Here is a 13,919-nt window from a genome sequence, read left to right on the forward strand (position 1 = left end):
ATCAATACCACTCTTGTGTCTGGGTCTCATCTACCTCAAATGGATAGTTAGTTAGCTTCAACAACCCTGCTCTTTGTATAGGCAGAAACACCCAGCTACCAACACCTCTAAACATGAAGTGTAAGATTTAAAAAAAAAACACATGTAAATAAGTAGGTAAGGTCCTAACATTTGGTATTTATAGACTTTTTTTTTTTTTTTTTTTAGTATATCACATTAACTAGTTGTGCTGGTTTGGGCAATTTTGCTGCCTCTGACTATAAACAATTTTAAAGGCTTTAACAATTGGTGAGGAGATATCTGTTTCGTCCTCTGGTCATTGTTTACAAATAAATATGTTTTTTTAATAATAAAAAGCTAAATAATCATCAGGTGAAACCAGGTGAAACTCCACGTCGACTGTTTACCTGCACATGCAACCAAAGCCTATGCAAATCTAATTGGTCAATAGAACTCGAACTACAGTAGAAACCTGTTGTCTACAGATTCTGCATTTTTATATGCAGACACATTACGTGGACAAAAGTAGTTGGCCATCTAAATCTTACACCTACAGGAGCTGCTTGGTTATGGAAATCCATCCACTCCTGGTGCAGCTTTTGCATTGCTGTTACTGCCAGACTGGGTTTGAACTTATATTATATACGTTATTGAATCAGCAGAGTCCTGGAAGCCAGATTACTTAAATCAATGTGTCAAGCCAAACACATATAATAAAGACATACGTGAAGGCCGGGATTTCCTGTAATTTTCTTCTCCTAAATTCAAACATAACTGAGCTTACCCTCTGTCTGAAAAACCTTAGAAACAATGTGTCTATTTTGAGCAGGATACGTCCTTGAAGATGCATATCAAACAAATACGTAGGACTGCTTTCTTTATTCTGTGTCTCAGATTAATTCTGAAAAGCTAGTTTGTGCATTTGTTACTTTTATGCTGGAAAATTATAATTCACTACCGTCAGGTTGCTCTTAAAGCTCTCTGAAAAGCTTTCACCTGATCCAAAATGCTGCAGTGAGTATGGACAGGGATCAGAAAGACAGAGCATATTTCTCCCATACTGGCCTCTCTTTATTGCCTCCCTGTTAAATCCTGAATCAAATCTAAAATCCTTCTCCTTTCATACAAGGTCTTGAATGATCAACTCAGGACTCACTGTAGATTTTTATTGTAATAGAGCACTTCACTCTCAGACTGCTGGCTTTCTTGTGTTTCCTGGGATATTTAAAAGTAGAATGGGAGGCTAAGTCTCCGGCTATCCGGCAACTTTCTTGTGGGGTCAACTCCAATTTTGGATTTTGGAGAAAGACACTCTCTTTACATTCCAAATGAGGCTTAAAACCTGCCTTTTTGATAAAGCATGTAGTTAGTTTTGTTAGTTATCCTTTAGTTACACTACTGGAGGCCCAAGCATGCTGCGAGCCTTTCCCATGGTGCACTGAGCACTTTTTTCACTGCCTGTGTGTTTATATACGACTGCAGCATGTCGCTATATTTTTGTAATTTCTCTTCTTTATTCTATGTTTTTTCTCTTCTCTTTCTCCTGTCCAGTCATGGTGGATGGCTGCCCCCCCCCCTCGAATTGGATGCTGCTGGAACTTTCTTCCTGGTAAAAGGGAGTTTTTCCTTCCCACTATTGCAAAGTGCTTGCTCGTTGTGGTTGGGGTTTTCTCCAGTACTGTAGTGTCTTTACCTTACAGTGAAAAATGACTTGAGGCAACTGTTGTCATGATTTGGTGCTATTTAAATCAACTTGAATTTAATTGAATTTGTTCCTAAATGCTTCCCCTTTGCCATAATATCACTTACAGCTCATTATTATACTCTTGGATTGGTGCATACCAGGTGTGGTGTGACCCAGTACTTTTGCCCATATAGTGGCCACATGTCTAGGCCTTAAATATGTAAAGGTGGAATCAATCTTCTCATCTAACTCTTGACTGGAAAGTGAGTAAGTGGATTAAAAACACAACATATCCCTGAAGTCAAGCAGCCTTTTAGGGCTTTAAAAGTATGAATCATTTAACCAACTGGCAAATAATATGGAAATAAAAGAAATGAGAGCCAGCTGCCGGGGAAACATTGCAAGATGAAACTGTGAGAGAAGAATAAGGAGGACATGTGGCACCGAGATGACTGACAGAGAGAGGGAAGGGAGGTTGGGAGGAAGCAAGACTAAACGGGAGGGGACAGACAAGTTATTCTAGTTGCAGACAGCTGACAGCAAAACCAAAATAAGATGGAGCCGTCTAATGGGCACACCTTCTGCAGCTACACTCACAAACCATAAAACACTGCTGGCACTGTTAAATGCGCTTCTGCTCCTAATGGTTTTCAACACAGGAGAGCAAAGAGTCGAGCTGAGTTAATGTCGTAGTTTATTGTTTTCCCATAGAAAGTGTTGTTTCCTACGATCACATTTCGTATAAAAGAGACACAATGTAAAAACCGACTCTAGCGTAGTAATAAATATAAAATGTCATCATGAGATAGAAAAAGGTTAAAGTTGTGAGGGCAGGGCAACAGAGAGGACAGAGGGACACATCAAAACTGACCCGGAGACTGGAAGAGCTCATAGATTGGTTTACACGTCTACAAATATAGTCTCACAGCCCATCTCCTTCCACACACACACTCACACTCAAACACACACAATGCCAAATACACAAGATGTTCCTTAGCAAGTCTAATACAATGCAGAAGACATGTTCATGTTCAAATCTTCAGCTGGTCACGTTTGATGGGTCTGGAAAGACAGACGGATAGCACAGTAGCTAAGACTATAGTGCACATGCGACATGCTAGATATAATTACCACACCTATTATATAGTGAAGCTAACATGGATGCTGGAATAAAACTATAGGCTGCTATTTCCCAGCTCTGACAAAGAGGAGCAATGACACAAAGCGGTGATGCTGTAGACATGGGGCGCGCTGAAAGGGCGAAAAGTGAGAAGTGCTCTTGTTCATTGTTGTCGTTCGTAGACTCTGGTGCATATCACATCATCTGCTCTCATGGTCTGAAAAGAAAGAGAGGGCAATGAGGGCAGTTAATGAGGATACTCGCACACACTGAGGCAAAAGTACTGGCATGGAGTTAGCCATAAATTCATTTTTAAAAAGTTAAAGCTTTCACAGAACAGCCATTCATGTTAATCCACCCTAAAAGTCCAGTTTTTATTGCCTCCAGCAGTTATGACTAACATAATGTCACTGTGCCAAACTGTTTTGACCAATCACTGTGTATGCAAAGAGTAAACACACTTTGCTTGCTTTCCCTCTCTCTCTTACACACACACAAACACTACAACTACGCTGGCTTCTAAAAACCAGTTGTGGGTTTGGTGCTTAACAAGACTTCAGGAGTCTTAAATGTGAACTATTTACTGCCAGCCCTCAAGCTAGCATCTCCCCATAAATACTTACTGTGTTTGCAATTTCTGCACTTTAAAAACAGTTCACTCCAGACTGAAGCCTGCGTGGTATCTTATCTCTAGCTGAACTGGTTTACTGGGTCAAATAAGAATTTTAATTAATGTAATTTAATTTAATTACATCAGAAAGTTTGTTTTAATCAACATGAAGTGCTAGCTGAGTGGGGTTCCCCATTAAGTGCAATTATGCTTCTGTGTTTATTTTTTCATTAGATTAGTATTTTATTGTAAGAAGGCAGCAGATATAAGTGGACTCCAAAAAGGTTATTTGAGCACAATAACTCAACTCTGTGTGGTGAGTGTCTTGCAAACACATGCAGCTAATGTCAGAAGTGCAATGCTACAGCCCATGCAGCCCTCGTTGCTATAAACAAAAGAATATTTCTAGGTTTCACAAGTAAAACAAGATCCACGTAGCAGCTTTTGTCGTGGTCTGTTTGTCAGCCAGTTGTCTTGCTGTGACACGGAGTACACACTTTGTTCATGTGATGACAACTGAACTGTCTTCACGACAGCTGAATAAAATTTTGCTGATGGCAGAGTTTAAATAAGGGGAAACAACCTGGACTAAAGGACAAGCGCCCAACCCCCCCCCCCCCCCCCAAACTGCAGTACTTTGATTGGGCACTTGAGGCTGGCACCAAAAGTAAGCCAATCCCCACAGACTGTAATTAAAAGATGGGCATAGCCAACGTGAAGATAACCTTCTTATCTTCATTTTTGACTCGAATGAGGACCATGATTTAGATATAACATAATTATTGTGTATTAAAGTTAAAAGTGCGAACTGAGAGCATAAACTCATTGGGGAAGCATTTAATGATGTCATAGATCATGTGAGCTCAAGAGCTGTTGCACCCATAGACTTCTACACAGCTGGACTTCTTTTTGTAGCCAGAGGAGTCATGAGCTATTAGGTATTAGAAAAAAAATGCAGGGTTAAAGCATTTCTGCACTTGGTTTACGAGTCCTAGAACTGATGAGCATCTATTTTATACAGCCTGTAGTTGATCCACATGGACAAAATAAACACGTTTACAAACTGGTCTCTCAAGCTAATTTCCCCCTTCATGGCCACTATGTTAAGGGTGTAGCTTCTTCGACTGACAGGTGACTGGTAGCTCATGCAGATGTTGCTGGTTGGTGACTGCTGGGTTACTGAATTGGACCATGTCACTGTGTTTCTTGTGCTATATGCTGCACAGCAGTTAGCAAATGTCTGTGTGTGTGTGATCCTGTATAAATTAGGGATGTCAAATTTCCTGAAATTAGCTGACAACTTCGCACCTCATCCTATGGTCCAATTGCAATTATTTATGGCTATAAAATGATAAATGGGGATGTTCACAACGCTAAGGTCAAGGCTTCAAAGTGTACATTGGAGGCAGCACAGTGGCAATGTCCATTTTTTATATACAGTTCATAGTTCATTTTAAGATTTACTCCTTAGCCACTTTTTTTAATAATGATCTTTAAAACACACTTTTTAAAAAAAAAATTAGTTAATTTCAAGTCTGAAAATTCAGTTTAGTAGTAGATCAGTAGTGGATAGTGTACAATAATTTGTGAACTATAATCTATGGTAAAGCTTTGCACTTGTTAGTCTCCAAATCTAAACTCTTGCTCAGGTGATAGTTTGTGTGTTTTACCAAGATCAGCTTGCTGTCACTGGTGATCTCTCGGGTCCAAGATGTCTTAGGCCCCTCTCCTTTCTGCAGAGTCTGCTCACAGCTGATCTTGCTGTCTGTTTCCCAACGTGGAAAACTCTGAAAAGCCATTAGACCCACGAATGAATGCACAAATAAATGGACAATAAATACGATGCCATTTGTAGGGAAGGGAACTTAATGAGGGAGTGTCTAATAGAGAGAGAGCACAAAAAGGCTTTAGCAGGGTGATCACTGAGAGGTGATAACTCGTGATGTGCTCATCGTTAGTAGAGCGAAGCGCTGGCTGGGTTGCATGTGTTTGCTTTGGAAACGGCTGAACAGAGGCCATCTATGGGAAATTGGAGAGAGTAGCGGGGAGAATTAGGGAGGGACAGAGGGTAGCAAAGGGCAAGTAGGGGGAACGGAGGGAAGATGGGAAGTTGAAAGGGATTGTAAAGTGTGTGAAGGAGTGCAGTGTAGCATGATAGGCCTTCAGAGACCAAGGGAGGGGTAAAGCTGTGCTATCAGTCCAAATATGATGAAAAGCCAAATTAAACAGATTGATGTAATCTACACAGCTCCCACCCATATCTACTGTGTATTTGGTTATGTATGTGTGTGTCCATGTGTAGTCCAAGAAGAGATGAAGTGCATTTAGTAATATATTCATGTCCATATTTTGTGTACCGTGCAGGGACGCCCATCCACAGTGGTCTCATTGAACTCCTGCCCAACAGTGAAGGTGATGTGGGTGGTTCGGACTGTGGTCGATGTTTTAATAGAGAGCGTTTCTCCATCCTGAGTAATCTCCACCAGGGGCTTGGAGGCTGCCTTCACTGCAATCTTGCGTAGCATCACGTTCACACCTACACAAACAAGCAACAGAAAATGCGAAAGAGCATGTGTGAGAAGAGATTTCCAGAAAAGACAACACATAATGACAAAAAAACATAGTGCCAATGCTCTTCCACAGCTAAATGCGGTGCCTTGAATTAACACTACTGCTTCCACTAAAACTAAAAATATTCCCTGGGACATTGGTAAACTCAGTTCATGGAGATGGATCTTTTTTTTCCCTGTGCTTGTGTATTAGAGTGTAAACAAAAACACAAGCAAACAAAGACAAGCAAGCCCTGTATCGGCTGTGTGGTTGTGTTTGAGTGTTGTTGTGTTGCTGCTTATCTGCAATGTCTTTCTGCACACACGGGGCAAAATTTGGAGCAGACTTGAAATGCACAGTGCTTTCCAATAATGATTGCACAGGAAACAATGAGGTCATATGACAAAGCATGCCTCAATCCCCCTCCACAGACTTAATCATCGTTGCGGCCATGCAAACACACGCTTACTGACTTTAACACTCACACCGTGATTGCGATTTGCACTTCCTGAAGTGTAATCTCAGTTATTCCCCTTTTTTCTGTTTCTAGGGAAAAAGCATAACTCATTCAATATTTTGTGTGACTGTAAAAGGCTTCTCCATACGGGGGCAGTTTGTGGTATGTTGGTCATCTGTATTTCACAATGATTTCACAAAAGAGTGACCAGAACAGCACTCCCAAAAAAAAGACAAGTCACGTAAAATCTAACTAATGTTAGTGTTTGGTAACTTTAGCCACATTTATAAACTAATCTGCAGTATTACTTTTAATAAAATTAATTTCCCCAGCCTTTTTTCCCACTGAAATGTGCTTAAAAGTTTTAAAAAATGTGAAGGAGGAAAAGGTTTGTCCAATAGTGATTATCTGAAAAGGGGAAGGAGGAAAAAAATGATGTTACCCCGTGGGAAAAGAGAGGGAACAAGGAGAAGACCGGTATGGGGGAGGGAGGTTGGGGGCCTGGGCAGACGAAGGGCAGCGGTCTGCGTGTGGTGTGCGAAGATCTCTGTCCAAGTGTGAGGGGAAGTGTGTGTATGCCGCCCAGTGTGTATCTGCTGCGAGTTGGGTTTCACACTTCTCACCTCTCACACATTCCCACCTGTCACCAAGTGTAAATATATACAGAGAGAAATGCACAGTCATTTGCCATGCATTGGGTTGTCCAGCCTATGCCCTGTGTATAATTTGTATGCACTGTACAAGCAGCTTCATATATATAAATGCATTGTGAGCTTGTGGTGTGCAGATGAATGTCCACTCATTGGAAAGACATTATTTTGCAGGAATTACTTATACCTTTTTTGCTCCAGGTAATTATTAATACTTCCAAGTACTTAAATATTATGTTATGCTAATAATTCTCAACATTTCAGGGGGCATTTGCAGTATGTGTGTGTTTACATTGTGGAACGACTTGCTTTATTTAATTTGGTTATATAAATACTTTTTTCCTCCATGCTGTGACGGGGTGGCAAAAGTTTGAAAATGTGATTATTTATTTACTTTTTATTATTGTAAATCACTGCACATCATAGCTGCTACTGTGCATTTATACATGTGCTTTATAGCTTTACTCACAATGTAGCCTATTTTCAGTTTTTTCCCCCACAGATACCATATGTAATGACTCCTTGTGCACGACCAAGGATAAAAGCCTAGAAGTGAAAATGTGGCCCCCATCAGTTTTTTGTCTTAGACGCTGCTGGCCTGCCAAAACCTTTGGAAGCCACAGAGGGATACGAAGGTTCTCAAGGTATTCCCCGCTGTTAATTTTTGTGACCGAAATTCTTTAATTCACACAAGTTTCACCACTGGGGGACAAACACAATTTCAGACAGACGGTCAGGGTCAGAGGTCAAAGATCATAGGGCAGAGGAAGCATTTGGGACATGGAGAGACGAGGGTAGAGGGAGGAGAGCTGGAATGAGGAAAGGAAGAGAGGATAGATGGAGGGAATAGGGTAGTAGGTGATGACAGTATGCATCCAGCTGTGCTTTGCCTCCAATGAAACCAGGGATCAGAGCCCATTCCCCTCTGTCAGTCATCCCAATGTAGAGGTAAATTAAAGGAACACATGCAGTAAAGGGTGTGGATGTGTGTGTGTTTGTGTGTGGTAGTTACACAGCATTCCTGCTGTTGGAATGTTGTCTTATAATAATAACAAGAGATAAAATAATTCAAATACAAAGTGCACAAAGCAGGCGCATCGCAAGAACAATGCATTTTAGAACATATGCTAAAACCATTTAAGGAGAAATAAAAGAAAAAGAAGAGTATTTAAAAAATCAGGTGATGAAAGTATATCTTAAGAGGAGATTTAAAGGTTGCTACAGGCGCTCAGACCTCTCTTTTCATCGAAAAGTCATAGAAACGTCCTTTTAGACAGACAGTATACGCATAAAATATCCTGTCCTCGCATTATTGCGCACGGTGCCATATTTGCCTTTGGTCAGAATAATCTGGATCAAACAGACGTTAAAACTAACCGGTGGTCTTTCATTTGTGTAGTGGTGGTACGGGATTCATGTAGTTCAGTTACCTCTATATGTGTAGGTAGCTAAGAGACTAAGATAAAGGCGGTGTTGTTGGCGCTTTGCGATAAAACGGATTCCAGGTGTGCACTGCCAAGTCATCTAATGAAAATTGGCTATTAACGACAGATGCGCGCCTGTAGTGCGCCCTACAGGCGCGCTCACGCACACACTGGCCGGTTTACAAATGAGCCAAACAAAAAAACAGCGTGGATCTCAGCGGCAGGTATTTGTTCTTCTCTCGGACTGTCACTTCGGATAACGATGCCACTGTCCTGCACTGTATTGTGTCATAACGGTCCTCTTTAAAAACACACGCAAACAATCTGAGGTTGAGACACAGACAGATGTGTCGCCGTTTGTCGCTATTGTGTTAGCAGGGGAGGCCAAAAGGGGAGATGAGAGAGGATAAAAAAGAGGGGGGGGCTGGCTGGGGGCCAAGAACGGAGTTTGGGGTTCTGCAGCAGAATGACAAAGACCCCCCACCCATGCAGTACGCTGGTGCACGGACGCAGAGGTAGACTCACAATGTGCTGAGAAAGCTACAGTTTGAGCTGACACATCTGATCTGTCTCTATGAACAGAACTAAAAGCTTCACCAGGAACCACTGACGCATAAAAACGTTCAAACTGCCACTTACAGTGATGATGATTTAAGAAAAAAACAAACAAACCTTGCTTCACATTACTTACCTAACACTTTCAAGAGTTCCTCAAAATTTTCAGAGCTCTTCATCTCCCAAGTGCCGGAGAAATCTGGGATTTTGCGCTCCATGTTCGGCGATAGTTTGCTTAGTGGTGTGGACTAGATAAGCTGTCAGGTCCTGGGCTGCAGTCAGTGCGCGTCTGTGCGTCAAAAATGAACAAGTTGTGTGTGCGCCAGATGGCTTGGATCTGTCCGTGACTTGGTTTTGCCTTCTTCCCGGGATGAGAGACCTACTGACAGCAGCTCTTATCTCATCTATCTAGCAGTGCACGTTATAAGCATTTGCACTTCAAATGAATGACACGGAGCGCAAAGATACTTGTGTAGGGATGCACACGCCCCTTTCTGAACGGACACGCCCCGGAGGCCGACAGATTACAGGCACAGGCCCACAGTGCTTTAACCTGAGAACACCCCAGCAAGCACTCTGTGCACTTCGGCCCAGGGAGACGCGCACCTGTCACCACCCAAACTAACCACTCCCCGAAACTCCCGCGTGCTCTGTTTATTAGGTGTTTAGCCACTTACTTTAGGCAATTACATTAACTACATATTACCATCAATGTTGTCATTGCAAAACAGAAAGGATGTAACCAGGTCAGTATTGACAGAACATGTCGTCTTGGCAGGGCGGCGCAAAGGAAGAACAAGTCAACTGCCAACCTGAAGAGATGGCGGAGCGGTTTGTGTGGGTGTGTGATGAGAGCGAGAGAGAGAGAAAGAGAGAGTGAGAGAGGGGCCAAGTTCATCTCCCAGCCTCCAGTACGCCCTGGTTCTGTGTCATAAAAATATAAGCAGAGGTAATGGGATACATCTAACGGCTGCAACTGGTGGGCTAGCCTGCGTCAGAGGAAAAAACAACCCGAACCCATGAGGGAAATATATTACGTGGGGCTGGGATTAAAAATAAGAGGTAGTATTGGCGCAGGTCAGCGGTGGCTCTCCTTATTAAAGTTTTTCGCCCCCCGCTGGCGGAAGAAAGAGGAGGGGAGGAGACGCGTCAGGCGGGGTCAGGGGCCCTGCGGGGTCGGAAGGTAGTCCTATAAAGAACACACGGAAATGCACACGCACACACACCGTATGTATGCGCGCTCACGCACGCGCTGATGATGGATGGCAACTGGACAAAGCAGACGTTAACTATTGACTCTTGATGGATGATCCCATCCGCTAATTCTGCACGGCGAATTAGCGCGAGGTAACCCGGGCGACTTTAAGGCGCGGGCATTAGCCCCCATACCCCCACGGCTTAGGATATAAGCTTCACGCACACACCGGCTCAGTGTCAGTGTTATAACAAAGACACAGTGACTAACAGAGGTCAATAACAGTGTCAGATTGATATTTGGTAACCTGATATGCGCTTTTGCGCACAGCTCTGCGTTCAGTTGCTTTGGTTTGCATCGGGCCCGGCGGGTCTGTTTGATGTGAACAAAGCTTGCTCTCATTGTTTCCTTCATCTACACACACACACACACACACACACACACACACACACACACACACACACACACACACACACACACACACACACACACACACCTAACATCTAAGTCACTGGCCACACACCATGCCACAATCACAGCATGTCCTCACAAGACAGCCATATTAGAGGTGTAATTTGCACTCCAGTCTTCTCTTTTTCTTCTTCTATGTCACTCATGTTTTTTGTAAGCTGGCTTACCTCTTCTTCTTTTTTAAACTCTTTAACAGTTTTCTCTTATATTATTAAATCAAAACACCTGATAGTGAAGTAAAAAAGTGAAGTTTATTACTGAGATCAATCGAAATCCACATGGGAATCTTTATATTAAAGCACGGCATCTGTGGTGGTCTATGGTTAAGAAAAGAGGACATGATCACGCCCCCAGTTTAAAGGTGGCTGATTCAAACCACCAAGGTTACAAAGGACAGCTGGCTACCATGGAGTAATTCGTCTGCAGCGTCATCACAGGCCATTACCGCTTTAGCATGACATAACAAGAAATGCATCAAAAGCCACTGAATGAAACAGACAGTCATGCAGTATAGGACGATAGCCTCACCCATGTTGTGTGTGTGCTGTTCAGATGGGGGGGTTGATAAAGAGCTCTGAAATGTGTGTGATGCTGCATGTCAGCACGTGATGACAAAGCAAAGCTCAACATTCAGATCCACTCAACCGTGCCCCGCTCCTCTCAGCCTCTCTCTTGCCCCCCATTCCTTCCCTCCATTCCTCTTTTCCTTTCTGTCTCTCCTTTACCTCATGCTACTTTCTCCCCCCCTTTCTTCTCTTTTTCGACCTTCTCCACCTCCTCCTCCTCCTGTCAAGCTTTTGTTCTTTTGTTCTGCTTTGACACATTCCTCAAGCATGTTGAGGAGAGGGAAGAGGCAAAAACAGAAGGGGAGAGGATGGAAAGGAGAAGAAAAAAGGAGGGGGGGCTAGTTAGTGAGAAAGTTAGAGACTGAAGTGCATGTCAATTTTTGTCTCTTTGTTGTGGGGAGAAGGATAGGGAGAGTGAGTCAGCAAGAGAGAGCAAGGAGATCAAAAGCCAACAGCGATGGAGAGGTTAAGAGCAGTGGATGAATGAAGGCGACAGATTAAGATCTGTCTTCGGAGGTGTAAGAAGTATTATTTTCCTGCTCCTGCGCCAACTTTATCTAAGCTATTTCCTTATGTTCCAGCTATTATCCTCACATATACTGTTTACTTCTTTTGTTCTGTCATCTTCATCTTTCTGTGTTCTTTCTCATACCAAGATTATTATTGGTAACCGATATCACCAACTGCCATCACAGAGACTGACAGGCAGGCTGCACCATGTGCAATCTAAACAGAATCTCTTGTGTCCTGTTTACAGTCATTTTTGGCTCTTATCAGCATGGCTACAAACATTCAGCATTTATAGAAACAATAACATAAAGCAGCAATAATACCATAGAAGAAGAGTACAACGCAGAAAAAAATTCGGGGTTCTGTTTGAGAAATAATCATACAATTAGTTTTGACAATGAAAATATTTACTATTTCCAGCTTATGCACAATCAGATTTTTCAAACTTTCTAACTAATGTGACTAAATGACATCAGCAAAAGCTGATAATAACTAAGCCAGTGTTTTCATCAAATCAAATGCAGCAGCAGCAGCAGCAGGGGTGACACACATGCAGCTTCCAGGCCACTAAGGGTCCAGTAGGTCCCCTTGGCTGTGTGTCTTGTGTCTCTGCAAAGTAAAAACTGCAGAGACATAGAACAGACGCATCACTGGAGTTTTAGCTGTCTCTTGTCCTGCAGACACCTTTGAGACATTGCCCATCTGCAACCTTCTTATCGATCAGGACATTAACCATGCTGCACCAGTAAACCAGTTTAGCTAAAGGGTTGTTCTGAAGAATTTCTTTGATTTATGACACTAGTGTTTCTTTGCCTTGACAACAGACAGCAAGAATGCAGGAAAACTGACGTATTTGAAAAATTCTGCATAGTTTGTAGGACATCAAAGGTTGTGAATAATCATGATAATATAATAAACCTGTTTTCCAAATTAATCTTTCTTTAAATGAGAACCTTTTCAGAATGTACTTGTACTTCTTTGAACTAATAGAAAGGGAAACATTTGGAGATGTGCGGTTTCAGAGGTAGTGATGGGTTCAGTTTAATACTTCAATGGCTTGAAATTGGATCACACAGAAAGGAATAAGGATGCTAAATAATTGGTTATGTGGAGCCTGCTGCACTTTGCCAAATGCTATTATTAAGGAAGGTTTGTTCATTTCTGTGATGAGAAGCACAATTAATCTGAATCCTTTACACAGTTGTTTAATTAGAACAAAACTGGGCCGACTGTGACACTGACATCCTTGGTGATACCATGAAACAGTTAAACGAAATCATTTGGTTAAACACTCTATACCCTGCAATCCTCACAGTTGTGTCGCTGGCAGCAGAGAATTTCCAGCTGTATTTCCTTCTCTGTGTTACATTTAAAACAGACTGAGCCTTGTATCAACACCCTCCCTAGGGTGACCTGTACCATATCTCCACACTCACTTCCTCTTATGCTGCGTATTGTTTCCTATTTCCTCTCCTCATTCAAATGACACAGATTTGAGCCATATCTGTGAAAGTTACAATCTACAGACTATTTACTGTTCCAAAGTTTCCTCATGTGGTCATGAAAGAAAACAGGAAAAAAGCTCACACCATATTAGATTTAATGCAAATTGTATCTAAAGTATGTCTAAAATGTGGGTGTCCTATTTCAGATGTCTTATCGTATTTGTGTTGCAATAAGAATAAAAAAATATAGCGACATGTATGCACAAGTTGGAGCCTGTGCGTGTGAATGCGATCAGTCGGGTTAAAGCCACACTTCAGTGGCATTCTCCACTTTATAATGCCGATGACCTCCAGTAAAAATTCTCACCCACTAATCTTAGTAATCCCAGATGTGAACTTGACCCAGGCCTTCCAAACTGCCAGCTCCTGGAAGTCATTATTACTGGCCTTTACCCTCACAGGAAACCACTGGGCAAGAAGTGCACATGCCTGCAGACTAACATTCCCCAAATTACCGTATCTCTCTTTTATGATTTAACCCTGGGTCCGTGTGGGCTTGAGACCTCCCCAAAGAGTCATGAGATGAATCAGGCACCTTTTAGATGACTAATAGAACAGGAAAGAACACAAAACATTTACGTGACACAAGACTGTGTCTTTTTCTGTAATCTTTTCACTTTTT

General features: G+C 42.2%; 1 protein-coding gene across 1 annotated transcript; it reads right to left on the reverse strand.

The window, feature by feature from the left end:
• Positions 1-2,361: 2,361 nt before the first annotated feature.
• Positions 2,362-9,502, reverse strand: crabp2a (cellular retinoic acid binding protein 2, a). Its single transcript, XM_085423042.1, has 4 exons — positions 9,187-9,502; positions 5,772-5,950; positions 5,085-5,201; positions 2,362-3,021 (listed from the first exon to the last, which is right to left on the reverse strand). Exons 1-4 carry the CDS (start codon positions 9,266-9,268, stop codon positions 2,968-2,970), a joined length of 432 nt encoding a protein of 143 aa, XP_085279168.1. The 5' UTR covers positions 9,269-9,502; the 3' UTR covers positions 2,362-2,967.
• Positions 9,503-13,919: the final 4,417 nt, after the last annotated feature.

The sequence above is a fragment of the Rhamphochromis longiceps genome, linkage group LG11 (assembly GCF_057381845.1).
Source record: "Rhamphochromis longiceps isolate RC_006_pf linkage group LG11, R_longiceps_female_GT1.1, whole genome shotgun sequence".
Lineage (NCBI taxonomy): Eukaryota > Metazoa > Chordata > Actinopteri > Cichliformes > Cichlidae > Rhamphochromis > Rhamphochromis longiceps.